Below are 22,622 nucleotides of genomic sequence, written 5' to 3'. Positions count from 1 at the left end.
AACATATCCAGAAACACCAAACAACTTTGCAAATACAAATTCACCTTTTATTTCTCTGTGCTTTGAAGGCTGTCATCACAGGCCAAGGCCATTGAAAAGTTGTTCATTGTTTATATTCAGCTTGTCGACACTCTTCACTGTAACTGCAGACAAGTAGAATGAAAAAGGAAAGCATGCGGTCCACATATATGCTATTTTGCCTTGAGATATACATTAATATTTCGGTGTTGCACCGCACTCATGTCATCACTCAAGATCACAAACACCTAGAAGAAGGCAGGTGCTTTTTGCTACAGCATAGATAGTCCATGTTTCCAGACCAGGAATCAGAGATTCCCTAAGATGTGTGCTCTGCTTACCAAAGTTGGTTGTCTGATACCTCAGGAATGGAGGTGTTGGATTTACAGGGCTTAGTTAAAATGAATGCAGGTCACTTGAGTTCCTCCACATCAGACTCATCAATCCATGCTTTTATGGAACTTGCTTCCTGTACAGGGGCACAGCCATGCTATTCCAGAAAAGGGATTTCCACAAAATATTACTACAAGGTTGGAAGTGTACAATTCAAGCATCTGCCAAGTGCCTGGAGGAGTTACCTCTCCTATGCATGCCTGGGAGTTACATCATCCTGCACTGGCCAATCAAGATTGTCAATGACTCCACATCCAGAAGATGCCAGAGAGGGAACTCCCAGATGTCTCATCTCTGTAGCGGAGATGTGTATTTGCAGACTTTAGCACCCCTTATATACAAAATGTAGGATACAGAAGAGGAATAGTTAAATCCCATGCCAAGCTACAGTGAGCATTAAATCTTTGAATTACAAGGGTAGGTTTAAAGTGTATCTAAAACGAAAGCCAAAACTTTTATATATTACAGCTTACCAGTCTTTCAATATAGCAACATCATTGCTTTGCTTTTTTCAGTCATTCTACCCCTTTATTTTCACGGGATGATCCTGTGAATAATACAATTCATGTCCTTTTGGGGTTGAGTTACTAAAACTGTAGAGTGCAAAATCTGGTGCAGCTCTGCATAGAAACCAATCAGCTTCCAGATTTTGTTTGCTCAAAACGTAAAGGGGAACTTCACTCTCACAATCAACACTAACTATTTGTAATCCTTATACTGCCAGCATTGGTAAATAGATTGGAAAGTATATAATATTTACCAGTTTTAAACTTCTTTTTACATTTCTCCAGTCACTTCCTGGTTTCTTGCCTAGGCAAATTATGTCATACATCCCATAAGTCTTCAGGAGGGGAAGAAGGGTTCTCAGCTCAGCCAATACCTGAGCTAAGGGTAGATGGATTCCAAAAAGTAAATGCTACATCAATCATCTACCCTTACTAAAGATGGCCACTGCCAGAAATGCTAGGAGGTGTTTTTCAAAATTATTTCTCAGCAAAAAAAAGCATGGAGACATGGATGGATGGATGGTTGGGGGGGGGGGTGCTTTGAATATTAACAGTGAACTAAATAGCATTTTTGGTTTGTGGTGCTCAGCTGCAGTGCAGTTCCACTTTAAGCAAACAAAGTGATGTTAGAAGCTGATTGGCTACCATGCACAGCTCCGGTTTTAGTAAATCTACTCCTATTTGTATAAGATAATTTCTCCATTATCTATGGAAGAAGCCACAGTTGTCACCCAAGCTGGACTTCAAACTCGTCTGCCTTTGTTCATCTCCATTGCATGGTGGATTGATGGGATTATTATTTTACATAATGAATATGAGGTTTTTTGTGCTTTATTTTAAGCTCCTGGGGAATGACAAGGACATTGTATTTCTGGCAAGATAAACAGGTATTTTCTGTGCTTGCTGGAAATTTGTCTTAGCCTGAAAAGTTAAAACTAATGTAGCCAGCACATCTAAGGATTGGCAAGCAGCAAAATGTTAATATGTTGGTTTTGTATTTGGATATGCTTTAAGCAAAATAAACTTTGTGAAGTTATGGTTTAGGTCTACCTTTAATTATGCAAAGCACCATACTGTGTTAAAATTGTGCACTGAAAACGGCACTTATCACATAATTCCTATTTGTTGGTGTTTTGTGGAACAGAATGGGGGGACAGTATGCACAAGACGTAAAGCTGTGCGTGAGAGGCCTGGGAATGCATCATTTCACATGGAGTCACTTCCTACAGGCAGGAGATCCGCATTCCACATTGTGAGTGTCTGAGCACGCTTCCTCTACACATGTTCACTGCCTGCAGTCACACCGTAACATCCGTTTATGAGAATACTGGAGTTCATTGATGTCATTTTGATACATTCCATATTGTGACTACGAATAATGTGGAATAGTGTTCATTATGAGTGAAGAGTAACCAATTTTTGTTTGTGCATCTGCATTGGGCTTTAAGTCATATTCTGAATTTAATAATACTAATAGTAGCAGTAGAGAGAATTATTAGTTGGAAAAAGTACAGCCTGCATTAAAAACGGACAAATATGGCTGCTCTCCTGTAGACTGACACCTGTCCATCATACCTGTATGAGCTGTGGGGCATCCAATTCCAAAATCATGGCCATTAATTTGCTGCCCACCTTGGCTCCTCTGGAAAGTCTTTCCACGTGATTTTGGAGTGCGTGTTGGAATTTGCCAAAAGAGTATTTGTGGAGTCATGTAATGATGGTGGATGAGAAGACCGTTCATCCCATAGATGTTCAGTAGAGTTGAGGTCAGGACTCTGTGCAGGACACTCAAGTTCCTCCATAAAAACTGGTCAACCATGTGTTTAGAGAGCTGAATTTGTACACCTGAACTCAATAATGGGGAAGGGTGTCCACCTACTTTAGTTTCCAGGACAGGAAAGCGAGGGAAAATTCTCTAATTTAGCTATTTTCTTTTTTGTCCAATTTTTATACACATTAAAGCAGTACTAATGTCTGCAGATATTCACTTCCACCCTAGAGATGGGATCTTGGAGTTCCCTTGCTGGTGTCTTCCTGGTTTGAGTCTTCAGCTGTCTTGATTGGCTGGTGGAGGATGATGTAACTCCCTCGCATGCGCACGGGAGGTAATTCGTCTAGGCACCCAGCAGATGCAAAATAGTACACTGAGCTGTTCGTGTGCAGCTCAGTGTACAGTGTGTTTCCAGATGCACACCAGTGTAGTGCAACCTAGCATTTTTAGCTCGTTCCTGCACATCACGAGTAGGGCATCCTATTCATTTCAGAGAAATAAGTCCCCAATCCTTTTGTAAAATCGCACCGTGCCGAACTGCATTAGTTAAGAATTAGTGGCACCCCTGAGCATCTGTTGAAGAGCAGAACGTTGCTGTGCATGTCGGGAAAGCACGCAATTTTGCACCAATGTGAGCCAAGCCTAAGAAGATTGCAAAGAGCAAGGTAAGAAAAATTCCAGGTTAGATATCACGTCTCTTCTTTAACAAAATACCTTCCTGTTTGCATTTTTGTGTCTAAAGGCCACAGTTCTATATCAGGTCAGAAATTTAGAGAGGGTGCTTTCGGTTCTGTTTTGGAGGATGAGGTTGTAATTTGGGTCACCTGCAGGAATATGGAGTATATGGATATGGATATTTGGGTCTTTTTGAATATGTCAAAATTATGATTAATTACGTCAAGTGAACCTATTTACTTTTCTCTATGATGCAGTATTGTCCATTGCCTTTCTAAATAAAACTGTATATTAGTCACACAGAACACAATAGCTGACTTCTTTGGTTATCCTTTACAGAGCAAGTCATGGAGGAAGATCAAGAATATGGTGCACTGGTCGCCCTTTGTCATGTCTTTCAAGAAGAAGTATCCCTGGATTCAGCTGGCAGGACATGCAGGTACATAGAAAACCATATTAGATGAAAGCTCTGAACCTCATCGAGATTTTTCTCACTGGCTCGCAGTTAAGGAGATATAACCTTACTTCCTGTCATGATGACCACACGGGAAGTGGGTGAAAATATCCCTAATGGGGGCACAGAGGGTAATAGAGACCTGTGAAAATGAATGGGCAGCACTCCAACGATGTTATCCAGGATTGACTTGAAGCTGAATTTTAATCTGCTCATATTTTGCCTTCCCTAGTTGCTCTCTTCCCATGCAGCATATGTATACTGTATATATGTCCTGGACTGGAAGTGGCTATATCAGAATCATGGCTGCAGATGTAATCTTGATACTGGTTTAATTTTTTAGAGCTGGCGATGGGTTTACTGTAAAAGAGATCCAAGCAGCTGTACCACCATCCAATCACTTTTACAAGGCTCAAAAGGGGGACCGGGAACCACTGTAAGTGGTTTGGCCAGCAAATGAAGCCAAAAGCAATGAGGAATTTGTCACTTTTGGTTCTTTGTTTACCTGGCTCATACGACCAGGGGCGGACTGACCATTTGGAAACTCGGGCACTGTCCGAGGGCCCGGGGTCAGTAGGGGGTCCCATGATCCCCTATTGCCAGGGGGCCCCATGAGTTGTCAGTCCGCCCCTGCATGTGACCAGAGAGGCAACCATTCAAACCAACCTGTGTTTAATTGGCTGCCTTGGAGGGCAGAGAAGGGATTAGGGGTCTAAAGACCAGTACACACGGGCTGAAAATCGGTTGGTACAGCAGGAACCAGCCAACTTTCCGCCCATGTGTAGAGTTTTCTGTTCAACAGAAGCCAGTGTAGCGACTGACTTCTGTTGAAGGGGCATGCTGGAAAACCAGCTTTCAATCAGCGCTTTAAGCACTTTTCGAACGACTTATGTATTTTTTTATGTCATCGGACGGGAATGGTGATTGTGCTCATCACGCGAGATATCATTTTTTTAGTGTCAGAGTTTCTCTACAAAGTAAAAGTGGTCCTAGTGGCTAGAGATCCACTGGATCACATTTTCAGGAGGCAGAAGGGGGTCCCCCCCTTTCGCTGCTGCTGCTGCCTTTTCTGGGCTCGCCTGTCCCATCAGGGAGCCCAGTAAGGAAGCAAATGGCTGCATCTGATGCTGTACACAGAGTGAAAGTTACTGACATTGTTCCTTTCCCTCTGTGATGTCAGAAACCGGAAGCAACGATGATTATGTCACTTCTGTTTTTGATGTGCTGTAAACAAGCCATTGCCAGCTTGTAACAGCATCTGATCAAAGCCATCACAGTTCAGATGCTTTGAAGTGCAGAGAAGAGATATGGGGTCTAATAGACCCCAGAGCTCTCCGTAAAGAGAACCTGTCACATCCCCTGCTATCACAATAGCAAGGGATAGCAATAAAAGTAATAAAAAAACTTAAAGGCACAGTGTAAATTAAAAGTAAATAAACTGAAAACATTTTAAAACACCCCCATTCCCCTGTGTTCACACACACATGCAAACGGTCATGTAGGTCCCACACACAGGGACATGGATAAGGGGGTACCACCAGTCCTCCTGTACAGGGCCCAGGCCAGCACGGGGGCCCAGGCAGCTGGGTGAATCAGATGTGGGCAGGGAGGATGATCGGCACAGCAGGGGCAATTACTGGAACCAATCCCTGTATGGCTTTCTCTGCAGCAGCTGGAAGCTGGCTTCTTCTCCTCACCGTCCTGTTGGCTTTCAGCTGCTGCAGAGGGAGCTATGCAGGGGATCAGTTCCAGGAATTGCCCCCCCCCCACCCATCACCCTCCCTGTGCACCCTACATTTCCACCTGCTGCTCAGGCTCCCCTCTATGTCCCCACCCCTGCAGTACTGCCGGATTCTCTCCTCTCCTTCCCTCCTCTCCTTCCCACCTGCAGCTTCAAGCACACAATATGAACCCTCAGGATGGAAATTGGAAGAAGGGTCCAGTAAAAATGTCATATTTTCCAGCCCTCCCTTTCCTGAATGAACACAATGAGTGATCATTACCAATCGCTCCCCGTGTTCATTCATAACTGAAGCATAGAAAACTATGGGGTTTTTTTGGTTGGGAGGGGGGCCTGTCAGGTTGGCTGTATGGGGCCCCATGGTTTCTAACAGCAGCCCTGCCCACTTGCATATGTAAACAGTGATTGCACCACACATGTGAGATATTGCGGCGAGCGAAAGCAATAATTCTGGTGCCAGGCCTCCCATGTAACTCTCACTTTCCATTGACTTTATTGATTTGCACACCTTTTTGATGACAGCTTTATTCCTAATGGACATCTGTATATATTTGGGCCATATAGCAGAAGGCACAGTTTGAGAAGGCTTTGAAGTTAATGAAAATATATCAGCTTTATGGGACTGGCTTGGGCTGAGAGTTTCTATAACTATCATCAGACCCTCCATCCCGATCTGGGCCAAACAGCCACATACAATGTACACATGTAACAGACACGTTATCAAAAGATAACTACCAAGTTAAAGTTCAAAATGTATTCCAGCAAACCTGTTACTTTCTTGTCTTTGCAGGTAGTTTTAAAGCTGCCGCCAATGGTAAGATCCTAAAGAAGCATTGTGACTGCGAGCAACGATGTCTCAGCCAGCTTATGAATGACGTGCTGAAGCCGTATGTCCCCATGTATCACGGTGATGTGCTGAAAGATGGTGAGAAGTACAACCAGATGGAGGACCTGCTGTCTGAGTTCGACAGTCCCTGTGTCATGGACTGCAAGATGGGGGTCCGGTGAGTACTGTTTTTTATTACTTGGTTTACTTGTATATGAAATGAGGGAAGGGTGTCAGAGGGCATCCTATGGGGCCTCCTCTCTCTTCCAGCTCATTGGCCAGAATTTTAGAGGCCATAGCAATAAAGAGACCTTGTCCTATCAGGAGACGCCAACTTTCCTGCCTTAAAGTAAACCCCTATAGATTACTTGCTTGATGCTCACTTTATCCCTTACAGACATTAAATTAACAGCTCTAAATTGCCAACTCCTTGCTCATACAGTATTTGTAAAGAAAAGGTCACATGGCTTTGACAAAAAGTACAACCCTGGCAAATTTTTCTCCCTAGTTTTGGTGAGGTTCAATGTTATGTACTTGTTGGGGTCATTGTATTCATATTTAATTAAAGCGGACCTATCATCAGTTATATTTTTCAATAACTGCAAGTATTTATTACCTCTCACAGAGGTCACAGTACTACCCTGACAATGCCCAGAAGGATAGAGCTATTTTTGTTCAGGCATATTCCAGGGTCATCCTCTGTTTTTTGTACACCATCATGCTTGTGTAGTTCTTGGCTGTGTTCACCAATGTTTGACACAGATCAGCCCCTGCTGCAGCCTCTCCCCTTGGGACTTGCTACTTGCTACTTGTTGAAGTCTGATCACTGGGGGAGAGGAGACTGAGGAAGTGCTTCCTCCTGCCTGCAGCAGACTGATGACTTAAATTTAATCTAGGCAAAGGGTAGGACTGAAGCTTAAAAGTGGATTTCCCATCAAATTCTAACTAAGCCTAAACCTGCTCCCACCCCCACTCTAAGACTATTCTATCTACCCTGTAATAAAAAAAAATGTGTATATTTACCTATTCTGAGGCCAATCCAATCACATGATCTGCTCACAGCACCGGCTTCAGTGTAGAGGAGAGGTAGCGACAATAACTGCAGAGCCTGGGTGACGGCATCAGCTATAGGTTTACTATGGGGCCTCCGTTGTCGGCTGTTCCTCCTCTACACTGAAGCCGGTGTTGGAACCCAATCATGTGACAAGACTGGGAGTTCAGATTTTTAAAATAGCCGCCTTCCGACAATCCCCTTTATTGTCCTCTTGGAGCAGCTGAAAGCTATCATCTCCTCCTCACCCTCCCACTAGCGTACAGCTGCTGCAGGAGGAAAATCCAGGGGAATCAGTTCTAGTTAAAGCCTCTCCCGCTGCCCCTCTCGTCCTTGTTCCTTCTTTTTTCTGCTGCCTGGCCCTTCCCACAAGTGCTCCCCTTTCAACAGAGCTCCTAAAAAAAAATTGTGAAAAATATAAAAAAATTAAAAGGCAAAAATAAAAATTACTGACAGCATCCACTGTCCCACTGACACCAACCTCTGCCCTTCTGACACCGTCCACTGCTCTACTGACACCATCCACTGTACAGGATAGATAAAATACAGGAGTACCTCAGTTTGCGAATTTAATGCGTTTTCTGGGACGTTTCGTATTGTGAAAAATTTGTAAACCGAAACACGGTTTCCCATAGGAATGCACTGAAAACCAATTAATCCGTTACGGAGGTCAGAAAAAAGTTTTTAAAAAAGTCGCTGTCACTATAGGTCAGTGCCAGTTTTTAAATATACAGTCAGGTCCATAAATATTGGGACATGGACACAATTCTAACATTTTTGTCTCTTCACCACCACAATGGATTTGAAATGAAATGAACAAGATGTGCTTTAACTGCAGGTTGTCAGCTTTAATTTGAGGGTATTTACATCCAAATCAGGTGAACGGTGTAGGAATTAAAACAGTTTGCATATGTGCCTCCCACTTGTTAAGGGACCAAAAGTAATGGGACAGAATAATAATCATAAATCAAACTTTCACTTTTTAATACTTGGTTGCAAATCCTTTGCAGTCAATTACAGCCTGCAGTCTGGAACGCATAGACATCACCAGACGCTGGGTTTCATCCCTGGTGATGCTCGGCCAGGCCTCTACTGCAACTGCCTTCATTTCCAGCTTGTTCTTGGGGCATTTTCCTTTCAGTTTTGTCTTCAGCAAGTGAAATGCATGCTCAATCCGATTCAGGTCAGGTGATTGACTTGGCCATTGCATAACATTCCACTTCTTTCCCTTAAAAAACTCTTTGGTTGCTTTTGCAGTATGCTTTGGGTCATTGTCCATCTCTACTGTGAAGCAGCGTCCAATGAGTTCTGAAGCATTTGGCGGAATATGAGCAGATAATATTGCCCGAAACACTTCAGAATTCATCCTGCTGCTTCTGTCAGCAGTCACATCATCAATAAATACAAGAGAAGCAGTTCCATTGGCAGCCATACATGCCCATGCCATGACACTACCACCACCATGCTTCACTGATGAGGTGGTATGCTTAGGATCATGAGCAGTTCCTTTCCTTCTCCATACTCTTCTCTTCCCATCACTCTGGTACAAGTTGATCTTGGTCTCATCTGTCCATAGGATGTTGTTCCAGAACTGTGAAGGCTTTTTTAGATGTCGTTTGGCAAACTCTAATCTGGCCTTCCTGTTTTTGAGGCTCACCAATGGTTTACATCTTGTGGTGAACCCTCTGTATTCACTCTGGTGAAGTCTTCTCTTGATTGTTGACTTTGACACACATACACCTACCTCCTGGAGAGTGTTCTTGATCTGGCCAACTGTTGTGAAGGGTGTTTTCTTCACCAGGGAAAGAATTCTTCGCTCATCCACCACAGTTGTTTTCCGTGGTCTTCCGGGTCTTTTGGTGTTGGTGAGCTCACCGGTGCGTTCCTTCTTTTTAAGAATGTTCCAAACAGTTGTTTTGGCCACGCCTAATGTTTTTGCTATCTCTCTGATGGGTTTGTTTTGTTTTTTCAGCCTAATGATGGCTTGCTTCACTGATACTGACAGCTCTTTGGATCTCATCTTGAGAGTTGACAGCAACAGATTCCAAATGCAAATAGCACACTTGAAATGAACTCTGGACCTTTTATCTGCTCATTGTAATTGGGATAATGAGGGAATAACACACACCTGGCCATGGAACAGCTGAGAAGCCAATTGTCCCATTACTTTTGGTCACTTAACAAGTGGGAGGCACATATGCAAACTGTTGTAATTCCTACACCGTTCACCTGATTTGGATGTAAATACCCTCAAATTAAAGCTGACAGTCTGCAGTTAAAGCACATCTTATTCATTTCATTTCAAATCCATTGGGTTGGTATATATAGCCAAAAATGTTAGAATTGTGTAGATGTCCCAATATTTATGGACCTGACTGTAATTACCGGCTTTTTTTTTTCATCACTATAGCTCACAGAATCAGCTGTCACTTTCCCCCCCGAGTTAAAAGACACAATGTTTCGTTTTAGTTTGTCTCCGGGGAAAGTGACAGCTAATTCTGTGAGCTATAGTGAAAAAAAAAAAAAGCCGGCAATGCATTTAAATATTGGCACTGACATACATTTCATATTGTGAAAAAAATTTGTAAAAACTTAGTAAACCGAGGCATTATTTTCAATGGAATTTCATTCGTAAACCGAAAATTATGCTAACCGAGGCGTTGGTAAACCGAGGTACACCTGTAGTCTTGGTAGAATGGGGTGGGAGTAGGTTAAGGTACAGGTGCGGACTGACCATTCGAGCACTCGGGCACTGCCCGAGGGCCCGGGGTCAGTAGGGGGCCCCATGAAATGCCCCTATTACCTTTTTATAGGCTTTTTTGGGTATGCTTTGAGTGTGGGCAAGGACACAAGGGCCCCATGATCCCCTATTGCATAAACTGGGTACACACGGTTCCTGCTGAACCATCCGACATTTGGATCATGGGTACAACTGTCCTTCTGACAGACGTCGTTCTAGGAACATGCTGGAAAACCAGCATCCAATCACCTCTCACAGCCGATGGCTGCGAGCGCTGATTAATGTGTTCGAGTCATTTCATGACTTGATGGCTCTGTTGGATAGCAAGCAACTGTGACAGTTATCATTCACAGCAAGCCTTGAATGTACCTGTTTTGTGAAAATGTTGAATCAATGGGTTTGGTTCCATATTAAGAACAGCTTTTTAATGATAAATATTTGAGCAATGCGTGATACTGTTGCTGAATACTGTGACACGTCAGAAATTGATTTATGCAGACTTGTGCAGAGAGATCCACTTTAGTCCAGGCAGATGATAATTCTTGGAAAAAACAGGGCATCGGTCAAACAATCCAGTTTGATGAAGCTCGGGGCGGTTCAGGTAATGCGATGGAAAGTGCCGGGCCTCATCTAATTATAACCTCATTCAGAGTTCTTAATCGTCTTTATTCAAAACCGCTGAAGTGGAAGTAAGCAAATCATGCAAACGTGCAACTTACATCTCCTTTGTACACATGCCATTATTCATCAGTGTGGATAATTGAAAAATATGTCATCTAGATATTATTTTGCTGTACTCCAATAAAAGACAATTAGACCCAGCTGCAGAACTCAAGTATGTGATTTAAAAAAATTAAAAACTTAAAGGCAACCATTACTGAAATATCAGGGGTGGTGTTGTCAGCTTGTTTTTGCTGATGCATGCTGTTTTCTTGTCTTTACTTCATTACTGTTTCAAACAAGAACCCAGGACAAGCTTGTGCATATCAGGTGTTAGGAGGCTTCAGTGGATGCATGCTTGTTCCAGTTCAGTGGATTATTAGTAAAATCTGTGTAACACCCCAGTCACATCAAGCCCGACTTTGAAATTGTGCGACTTACAGTGAAGTCGCACGATTTCAAAGTCAGGGTACATGCCGATTTCAAGTGCGATTTACAAGACATCTGATACAGATGTCTATGCAAATCGCACAAAAAGTAGTGTATGTACTACTTTAGAAATTGGTGCAGCACCGATTTGACCACTGTAATTGCGAACAATAGCGTGCGACTTGGCATACGATTTGAAAGTTGCATGGCATGCAAATCACATGCCACGTCACACTCAGTGCGCCCGGGGTGTAACAGCCCTGGAGGCTGCACCTGCATGACTTAGTTGTCAGCTCACTCATTTCGATCCTTACAGTTTCTCTTTAACCTCTTGCCGACCGCGCATAGCCGAATGACGGCTTCACCGCGGCCGGCCAGTTCTGGGTGGACGTCATATGACGTCCTCCCAGAACGCGCTCTCCTGCGCGCCCCAGGGGGCGCGCACCCGGCGATCTCCGTGATCGCTGTGTCCTACGGACACAGCTGATCACGTGATGTGGTAAAAGGCCAATCACAGCGGCCTTTTACCACCTGATCAGCGGTGTCCAATGACACGCTGATCAGAGGGAAATGCAAGTGCCGGTTCTCGGCTGCACTTTCCTCACACTGTCAGATCGTGAGGAAAGTACTGCCGAGAACCGGCAGTTGTCAGAGCGGGGATCGGCACCGATCATCAGGGCACTGATGATCAGTGCCCTGATGATCGGTGTCCAGCAGTGCCACCCGCAAGTTCCGCCCAGCAGTGCGCCCACTAGCTCCGCCCACCCGTGCCCAGCAGTGCACCCACCTGTGCCCAGCAGTGCCCCCACCTGTGCCCAGCAGTGCCGCCACCTATGCCCAGCAGTGCACCCACCTCTGCCACTCTGCAGTGCCACCTACCTGTGCCCAGAAGTGCCACCTACATGTGCCCAGCAGTGCCACCCACCTGTGCCCACCCACCTGTGCCCACCAGTGCCACCCACCTGTGCCCACCCACCAGTGCTGCCCACCAGTGCCACCCACCAGTGCAGCCCAGCAGTGCTGCCAGTCAGTGCCCAGGGGTTGTGCCAGTCAGTGCCGCCAGTCAGTGCCCAGCAGTGATGCCAGTCAGTGCTGTCTATCAGTACCCATCATCAGTGTCACCTATCAGTGCCGCCTATCAGTGCTGCATATTAGTGCCGCCTATCCGTGACACCTCATTAGTGCTGTCTATCAGTGCTGCCTATCCGTGACACCTCATTAGTACTGCCCATCAGTGCCCTTTAGTGCTGCCTATCAGTGCCCATCAGTGCCGCCTATCAGTGCCCATCAGTGCTGCCTCATCAACGCACATCAGTGAAGGAGAAAAAATGCTTGTTTGAAAAATTTTATAATAGAAACAAAGAAACTTTTTTTTTTTCAAATTTTTTGCACTTTTTTATTTATAGCGCAAAAAGTAAAGCGCCCAGCAGGGAGTAAATACCACCAAAAGAAAGCTCTATTTGTGAGGAAAAAATGATCAAAATTTCATATGGGTACAATGTTGCATGACCGCGCAATTGTCAATCAAAATGCGGCAGCGCTGAAAGCTGAAAATTGGCCTGGTAAGGAAGGGGGTATAAGTGCCCGGTAGGCAAGTGGTTAAATCAGAAAATACTTCTGATCGAATATAATTTTTTGCCTTAGGCTGCTTTCACAGTCATCCGTTTTTCTTCCGCTTTTGCATTAGAAAAAGCAGAGGAAAAATGTCTGACCATGTATTCCTATGGAACTCTTCACACTGATCCACTGTGGGTCTGGTACATTTTTTACAATTCTGCTTGCTGCATTTTTGGTGCAAGTTTGGTGTGGTGAAAAAACGCACCAAAAATGCATCCGCCCATTGAAATCAATGGAAAACACAGCAAAATGCATAAAAAATGCACCCACATTGCATTTTTGGTGTTGTTTTTGAGTCACATATCCAGTAAAAAATGCACCGCAAACAAAGTAAAAAAATTGACCTGGTATCAGCCTCTTGCAGTCTCTGTACATCAAGGCTGACAAGTAAAATTATGAACTGTTTTTTCTTTTTTTTTAATATTTCTTTTTGCTTTTCATGTATGTGAAAAAGTTTGCAATAAATACTTATAGTAAAAATAAAAAATAAAAGGAAGGAGTTCATGTGCTGACAAGAAACATACTACTAGAAGGAGAAAACAAAGTGAAAGAGGTGAGCTCATAACTGTGCTGCTTCTCTTCTCTGTCCAGTCACAGGCTGGAGCAGGTCCAGGATAACCTGGACTCAGAGGAAGTGGGTTGAAAGAAGCTGGGAATCAGATAGAGGACATCTAGGGGCACAAAAGTGTGCGGCATGGTTAAAGCTGAATGTTTCAGCAAAAGCAGAATAGAAGGAGACAAGGGTGCAGAATCACAGGTTAAAAGGTAAGTACATTTATTAGAATAAAAGCAATTCCACTGGAGAAGCTAGTTTCCATCACAGATGACATCCACAGAGCAATGATGTTATACCAGCCAAAGATAGTCTGCAGCACAAGAAAGCTCTTGGAAGTAGCTGCAGAGATCTGGCTAGGCTCGTTAGACCCGCTGTGTAAGCTGTCAAATCTCGACCACTCTGGTAGCTAATGGAAAAGTGACAATACATTGAGTCAGGAGCCTGACCACATGTATTGCTTCTTCCCCACAAACTCACAAAGCAGCCGCAGACACTGAGAGATTTACTTGTCTTTCATTGGGACAACTTCCATATACTTCCTGTCTTGGAGACACAACAGAAAGTGAGAGGAAATCCTTCAAAAGTGAGAAGAAATCCCCTCTTATTTGTCACCGGAACCGATTTCCCCCAACCTCTTGTTGTGGTTCCAATTGTAAAATTTTACATCACTTTCTGTTCCATTGACAATGATCATTGGGCAGCACAGTGGCTAAATGGTTAGCACTTCCACCTGGCAGTGTAGTGCTGTTGGTCTGAATACCAATCATGGCACCACCTGCCTGGAGTTTGCATGTTCTCTCTGTGCCTGTGTGGGTTTCCTCCAGGTACTCCGGTCTCCTCCCACATTCCAAAGACATGCTTTTAGGTTAATTGGATCCTGTCTAAATTGGCCCTAGTACATGTATGTATGAATGTGAGTTAGGGACCTTAGATTGTACACCCCTTGAGGGTTAGGGACTGATGTGAATGTACAATATACTGTATATATAAAGCACTGCATAAATTGATGGCGCTATATAAGTACCTGAAATAAATAATAGAACATATATGGAGGGTGACTGTATCAGGACAAAAATATCCAACACGTTTCAATTTTTTCTTTCTTCTTCTGGGCTAAAACTTAGAGTCGCTGGTGCATGCACAGTTAGAGTAGGTGTGCTTTGGATATAGTAGGGAATGGTGAAAGATGCCTGTAAGGTTTTATTTGTTGTCTGTGTCCCATTGTGTAGCACCCCTCTAGTTAGACAAGGGGAGCAAGACAGGTTTTCAGCCAGATCCTGGATAGAAGTGTGAGTCAGCCTGGGATGAGTCAGCCAGGTTCACTTTAGGTCAGGACTGAGGGCTCTGCAGGTCAGTTCCCTGATACCTCTCCCTGCTTTAGAAGCTTCTAGAAGGCAGTGGGAGGGGGTGAGGAAGGGCTGATCTGCTTAGGGGACTCTGACCAATCCCCATGCAGGAGGCCTGGCATGGGGTCAGAACAGCCATTAAGTATGAGAGAGCCTGCCCATCAAGTGTTCAGTTTCTGGTGGAAGATAGAGTGAGAAGGCTGGAGTGTGGAGCCTGGAAGGGGGCCCAGGGAGTGGCCTACCTGCAGGTAGGATCTGGAAAGGAGGATCTCTCAGCCACAAGTGTCCCCTGAGAAAGGATAGCCTGATTAGTAGAGAAGGAGCCAGCCCAGCATAAGGCCTGAAGGCAACCACCAACCCAACAAGCTTACAGGAGAGGACTGAGTGAGTAATCCCACACCCTCTGGGCTGGATAAGGGAGAGGGCAGTCAGATGGTTAACGCAACTAGCTCCTCCTCTGGAGCTGCTCCACTACAGTGGCAGTTTCTGGGTCCCCTTGCTCAGGGATCCCCTCAGGCAGCTGGGTGAGGAGGAGGATTCATCTGGGGTCTGAGAAGGTACACCAGAAGGACTGGAGAGCTCTTCAAGGAGATACTGTTTGTCTGTGGAATTGTACAGAGTTGCTGAGGAGCTTTGTCCTCATGTTCACAGTTGCTTTGGCATCTCATAAACTTCTCAACCCCATCCAAGTTCAATACCCCTGATAAACCTGCAAAAGACAATCTCAAGGAATGTTTACTGTCTCCAGGGTGCAAGTGTGGAAGAAAACGCATGTTGCCTGTCTGTGCAGAACTATAGGGGAACCCAATACTCAGCAACTCCTAAGGGGGTAGTGCTACAATTGCATAAATTTGTATTTGCTTCCTTGCTAGGAGACACAACAGGAAATGAGAAATAATCTCACAAAGGTATGAGAAATCCCCCCTTAGTTGTCAATGGACCAGGTGTTCTTCTTGGAAGACTCTTGTTCTGGATTTCCTTTCACTTTCTGTCCTGGCGACAATGGTCATCAAGACAGAGGGTGAATCTTAAGCCAGTCATAAATGGATTAAATCCCATCCAGTTCCGCACTGACTGGCTGAGATTTGATTCATATATGGGTAGGTTGGTTGTACATAAGTCGATCCATCAATCAACTTCAGTACAACCAGCCTGTCAGATTTTTTCATGTGATCACTGTCGTCTGTTGGTATGGAGGATCCCCACTGGCAGAACACAATTAGGCTGCAGGAGGGATTTCCCCATCAACACTGAATGTGTTGATGAGGGAATGGATAGGTGTTGTCACCCCTTAGACAAACATCAATGCTAACAAAGCATGTAAAGATAAGCCATCTGGATTTCAATGTTCCAATCTTTCATCAACTTTGATTGCTGAATAAAACAAAGAAAAAGATTTTTTAAAAGATTGATTTGGTCAAATCCAGCTGGATTGTCCAGGAAAACAGATCAGTCATTTAAAAAGAAAACTAAATGATAAGTCTTTTAGTCAGAACAGTGGCAGCATCAAACTATCATATTGTAATGTATATGACCAGCAATAGGAACTTTGGTCCAATTCGTCAAGATTGAGTTGTGTGGAATTTCCTGATTTCTAATAACATGAGTCTCAGGCTCGGTAGTAAACAAGCTTGACCCCCAATCGGTACTTTTTCAAAGGATAAAAGCTGATGAGGCGCGCAAACACCACATTTGCCCAACAGTCAGAGTGGATATCCAGGTCCTGGCAGCATAGTGATGAATTAGAGGACAGGCAGATGTCTCACCAGTCAACCTTTTTGGTGAGACGTGTGTGTCTGTGATCAAATCTAACAGATATGTATGGAAATTGTAATTAATCTGCATCAGTTCATCTCATCTGTCTCATTGTGCACTGTGATCTTCCAAGTTAAAAACAACTAATACATTCATTGCAAGGCTTCTGCAGCTATCATCTTCCAAATTCAAAACCTAAAAATGCCATTAGCAGTTGCAGTAATGATGAGTAGGTCACCCAGGGTCATGGCTAATGGTCGATATCTTAGAAGGAGATGTGGCGGTCTCTGGATGCTGGGACAGTGGCAGCAGCACAGAAGGGGTTAAAGGGATTGTCAGAAGCTTGACAGTGCGTGGGTGTGCGTTGTACAAAGCTGGAAGGAAACTAGTGTACATGTGTTCTCACTGAGAGTGATATCTGAAGCTCTGCGCAGAATCCAGCCACCAAAACACTGCCTTGGTTTACCGTCATGGACCAAGACTGGACTTCAAAATTTTATCTCTTAAAGTGTTGGTGACAGGCTGAATATAGAATTTTATAACAGAATTCTGTCTATTTTATTTCTAAAAAAAATCACTCTCTTGTTCCAGTTCCAGCACTGCCCTCCAAGTCCTTCTCTTCTTGGTCTTTCATTGGTGGTCCTCTTCTGGCATCTATCTGGTGTCATTCAACCCACTTCTTGTGAGCCCTGGAGGTGTGTCCTCATGGAGTCCAGGCTCACAATGGAACCCCCCATAGACCAGTACCACATTTTTAGTCTTTTAGATTTACAGATTTCATTTAGGCCCTCTTTATGCTGTGCTGTTCCATTGTGCAATATCACGCCCATGTTAATGTACAGTATTTAGATTAATGCATCGCATTAAAGTAGGGGACCCCAAACTATGGCCTGGGGGTTCTATCTGACCCACTACAACAGGGGTTTCAAACTGGCAGCCCTCCAGCTGTTGCCAAACTACAAGTCCCATCATGCCTCTACCTTTGGGAGTCGTGCTTGTAACTGTCAATCTTGCAATGCTTCGTGGGACTTGTAATTTGGCAACAGCTGAAGGGCCGCCAGTATGACACCTGCGCACTACAAGATGTTATTCAGCCTACAGCTAGGGTTAGTGGCATGGACTGCATGGGCACTGATTGAGGATTATGGTCAGCAGAGGTGCCTATGATCTCTGCTTCTTCTGTGAGGAGACTCTGATGGAGACCCTGATGGAAGGGAGGAATCCTAAGGCAGACCCTGATGTAAGGGTGGCTGTGATGGGGACCCTAATGTATGGAATTCTGATGAGGATCCTGATGTAAGGGGGACTTTGATGGGGACATTGATGTAAGGAGGACTTTGAAGGGGACACTGATGTAAGAGGGGACTCTACTGGGGACCCTGATGTAAGGGTATTCTAATGTGGACCCCGATGGAAGGGAAGAATCCTAAGGCAGACTTAGATGTAAGGGGGGCTATGATGGGGATCCTAATTTAAGGAGGAACTCTGATGAGGATCCTGATGTAGGAGGGGATTTAATTGGGGACCCTGATGTAAGGGGGACTCTAATGGGGATCCTGGTGTAAGAGGGGTCTCTAATAGGGACCGTGATGCAAGGGATGAATCCTAAGGCAGACTCTGATGTAAGGGTAGCTGTGATGGGGACCCTAATGTAAGGAGGAACTCTGATAAGGATCCTGATGTAAGGGGGTATTCTGATGGTGGCTCTGATGTAAAAGGGTACTCTGATGGGGACTCTGAAGTAAGGGGGAACTTGACTATTTGTACATTTTACATTGTGGCCTTCATGCTGAAATGTTAGGAGACCCCTTCATTAAAGCTTTGACCTTATTTAGAATTGCCTGGTAACCCAGTCCTAATACTGGACCTGTCTTACGTTTTTTGCAGTAAATGCATTCTTGTGCACTGCAGTGTGCCACCATTGGGACCAACTTTCCAAATGAATGTCACTCCAATGAACTGCTCACAGTGCCACACGTCACATGTGGAATGGTAGCCTAGAGGATGGCGATCATGCTGTTAATGTCTTAGTTCAGGCATCTCCTGCTTATTTCCAGTAGTGCTGCTGTGTTGTCACCCTGTCACATGTGCACCTGGTGGAGAGTAGAAGTGGCCATGGCAGCACACTTTGCGCAGGAATGCTTCACCATTGTCACTATCAGAATGCCAGTATAGAGAATGATGTGCAAGTGATGCCGAAGTGGCTGCACCTAGGCAGAAAGTAGCTGAAAGAGGCCATAGTAGATCAGCGGTGCCGAGACAGGAAAAAAGGTGAAAACAGGATTTTATGGAAAACAAAAACATGGTGACTGTTTATGATACACAGTGGTTTGTAGTAAACTATGTGACATTAGAAGGATGACAATGCCACAAACCTTGATTCGGTCCAGTAATAATTTTATTGTTCACCAAATGATAATTAAAAAATCCACCATGTTTCAGGGGCTCAAAACTACTCCTTCATCAGGGCTTACACGCAGGGAGTTCTGGACATCAGTTGTAAAATAATATGGATAATATGAGATCCAGACTAGCAGATAAGATATGACATTCAGTTGACGTTTAGCTCCAAGGGCCGATTTCTACTCTGGTCCCCAGCATAAACGCAGGGAACACCAATGTGACTGGCCAAGAAGAATAATATATTTACAGCAGTAACCATTGCAACTGCTTGGAAAGCAATTTTTATTTCCATTTTTTGGGATTGAACATCCTCTAACAATACGAGGTTGAAGTTGCCCATTGCGCCCTGCAGACATCTGCATTCCGCTGAGTGTGGCCAGGTGTCAGGTGGTCCAGAAGGCCTTGAGCGGTTACATTGTATCGCCCTCGGCTGTCACTCCCGCAGAGCCGCTTATCATCTCCAGCTTTTCCTGTTTCTCCCTGGAAAATCTCTCCTCATTCGTATAATTATACTCGGCTTATTGTTGTGTGCTTAATGCATCAATGGACTTTTTATTTCCATTGTCAGCAGACCCTTGTAGAATACAAATGAAACTTATCCAAAATACATGGGCCATAATAAAAAAACACACCCTTCCCTTCCGTACACTACCACAATTGCCCTTGACCGGGCAAGCTGACCGGACCTTAACCTGCACAGAAAGGCCTTGGCTTCAATAAACCTGTCATGAAAGAAAGAAATAACTCCTGAAAGCTGGTTTATTGGCCCTATGTGGCTTCAATGCGTTCAGTGCTGACATGTCAAGCATGGAGAAAGTGAAGTCAAAGGAGATGAAGTATAGGGTTATGAAAAAATAAAGATACTCACCTCTATAATGCAGCATTGATGTGATGCTGAAGTTGTCCCATATAGGATCTAAGACTGAGAACTGAGTGATCACATGACCAGTGATCATTCAGTTCTTGGTTTGCTTGGTGGAGAGAGCGGTGACTGTCAGCTGGGGAGGGGGTGGGCGCAGTTGCCTTCGGCTCTCACCCACATGCTGGGAGCAAAGCTAGCTGTCAATGAGGCAGCTGGGCGAATCCCAACAATATTGTCGGGATCCTACCAGAGCCTGGACCACCTATGCCCCATTAGTTACAGGAGGGTTGCAGAAGTGCAAAAATAAGTGTACTTCTATTACCCCATAAGAGAAGAATGGCCGTTAGATATGTGAGTTTCATTTTATGACTAATCAATTTTCGTACGAAAATGTGATTTTTAGAGATTCTGATGTATATGAATCTCTGGATGGACATAGTAATGAATGTCAACGAATCCAGAAAAAATTGTAATGAAATTAAGAGATGCATTTGTTTCATTTGTTTCATTCAGATGATGTGATAGTAGTTTGGGCACACTGGGAAATGAATTACATTTTCAAATGTGTTTGATAATTCGGATTCGGATAACAAATTAATCTGAATTTCAAAATCTGGGTGTGCTGCCTGTGGAGTGCCTGATAGGCCATAGTGCTTGTGCAGTAAAGTAAATTTGTGATTTAAATTGAATTTATTATTATCACAGTCAGTTCAGTTCCACAGTCTAATGCAATTTTTTGGTTTGAGAAATTTGGGCCGCCAAATTTTCCAGTATTTATTCTGTTGTGAAAATATTGAATCCTTTCAAATATATCAAATAGTTTCGATATACCGAAAACTAATACATAACAATCTTCTGAAAAAAACTACAACTTTTTTTGAATCCACCTGGACCAACAAATAGATACAAATGCCGAATATAATGAAACAAATTCCAAAATCGGTTTAACATAACGAATCTGACAAAACAAAAGAGATCAAGGAGGGCAGCCCCTAGAGATGAATATGCAAAGACATTTGTATGAACAAAAAATATTTTTCTTTCTTCAGAGGGTGTGTTTTTTGGATGTATTTACAATTGTTTAATTATTTTCCTTTACTTGCTCATTTTAAAGAAGAGACAATATTGCTACACTTTGCAGCCCATCCCTTTCATAACAATCAGGCCACAGCGTGGTGCCATGGGAGCACCATGGAGTTCTCTCCACTTTACGGAGCTGATTGGAGGAGAGCAGTTAATGAGACTTTGACAGGTCACATGGCCTTGTTGCTTGTTTTTTCTCTTAAAGCTTAACTCAGAGTGTGAAAGGTTTTATTTAAATATTTTATTCAATAGCCACACAGGATATAAGTCCACTATGTGCACAGAAGATGCTTTTAAAAACCCAGATATAACCTTGTAAAAGTAGCAGTGACATCATCTCTGTGCTATACATAGCCTGTGCTGTGAGTAGAGCTGTGGGAGGGACCCAGCTGGCCCCACCCACTACAGGCTGCTTGCAGAAAACTACAGGAGGGGTGGAGACAAGACCAGTCAGCCTGCACAAAGAGAGAGAGCAGCAGTGACTGGTCTTTATTACAGGAAGATCCTGCACAGAGGATTTCTGGATTTCACCTAAATTGAGAAAGGTTGCGGAGTAAAGAACTCTCACTAAATTCCTCTTAAAAAGGTTGCTGTTAGGATAGAATCCTGGGTGCTGCTGTCATACTTTTTCCTGGCAGGTCACCTTTAAAACTGAGAGGTTTGCTGGTCCTTGTTGCTGATATATTCTGTGTTTAATGTAGCAGATTACGCATGCATGTAGAGCAGGGGCGGACTGACCATTTGAGCACTCGGGCACTACCCGAGGGCCCGGGGTCAGTAGGGGGCCCCATGAAATGCCCCTGGTACCTTTTTTATAGGCTGTTTTGAGTGTGGGCTAGGACATAGGGGCCCCATGATCCCCTATTGCCCGGGGGCCCAATGAGTTGTCATTCCGCCCCTGATGTAGAGTATGGAACAAACATAAACGAACACAAGAAACTGCATGTTTATTCCTCTAGAATATCATGAGAAATGTTGCAGAATAATCTGTCATCTTCTATGTTGTTCACACATTTTAAGTAATTTTCCATCTGCCACTCGCCTGCCTTGTGCTGCAGAGCTGAAGTTTCATGTAATAAATATTTCTGCAGCTTTTTCTCCATAGCTCTAACGTGGAGTTTGGTGATTGGAGAGGATGGCAGTGCCCATAATCCTGCCCCGACGTCTGCCAACATACTAGGATTGGGTCATTTAGGGGACTACCCCAGAATGTATATTGGTTTTCGCACCCAGTTCTCCGCACAGAGCTAAAGCATTTCCATACATATAACTGACCCCTAATCTGTAAGGGATAACCAAACCCAAGAACAAAAATTTAATACCCTTACCCATCCTTAAATGTGTTGGCTGCATTTGTTTTCTTTTTTGGGCTTTTTTTTTCCTTTTATTTTCACCAGGTGCTCTATCCGTTGATGCACCTTCTGTCCTAGGGTGGCTCTACTCTATGGAGGAGCAATGGAGCAACCTGACAAGGGTTGAAACCTTCACACTGAAACATAGCAAACTGCATCAAAACTGCACCGGACCTGCGTTTGGTGTGAACCGTAAGCAAAACGTATCCGGAATGCGTTTTTGTGGGGAAAACTGGCCCTTAGGGCTAGTCCACACTAGATGCAGTCCAGTGCGGTTTTTTTTTCTGCATCAAAAATGCATGCACAGTGTTTTCCATGTATTCCAGTCATCCGAGTTCACACCAGTGCAGTCAGTTCCAGTCAGTTTCCAGTGCAGAAAAAAAA

General features: G+C 44.0%; 1 protein-coding gene across 1 annotated transcript in view; it reads left to right on the top strand.

The window, feature by feature from the left end:
- The window catches only part of LOC149456431 (inositol-trisphosphate 3-kinase B-like), a 157,207-nt gene that overhangs the window by 94,509 nt on the left and 40,076 nt on the right, over nt 1-22,622 (top strand). Inside the window, exons 3-4 of the mRNA XM_089685101.1 lie at nt 3,703-3,802; nt 6,349-6,562. Coding sequence (XP_089541227.1) covers nt 3,703-3,802; nt 6,349-6,562 — 314 coding nt within the window. The remainder of the gene's footprint in view (nt 1-3,702; nt 3,803-6,348; nt 6,563-22,622) is intronic.

Source organism: Staurois parvus, unplaced genomic scaffold, assembly GCF_062004578.1.
Source record: "Staurois parvus isolate SC_StPar_1 unplaced genomic scaffold, SC_StPar_1.0 ptg000362l, whole genome shotgun sequence".
Classification (NCBI taxonomy): Eukaryota; Metazoa; Chordata; class Amphibia; order Anura; family Ranidae; genus Staurois; species Staurois parvus.
This window is presented reverse-complemented; position numbering and strand designations above follow the sequence as displayed.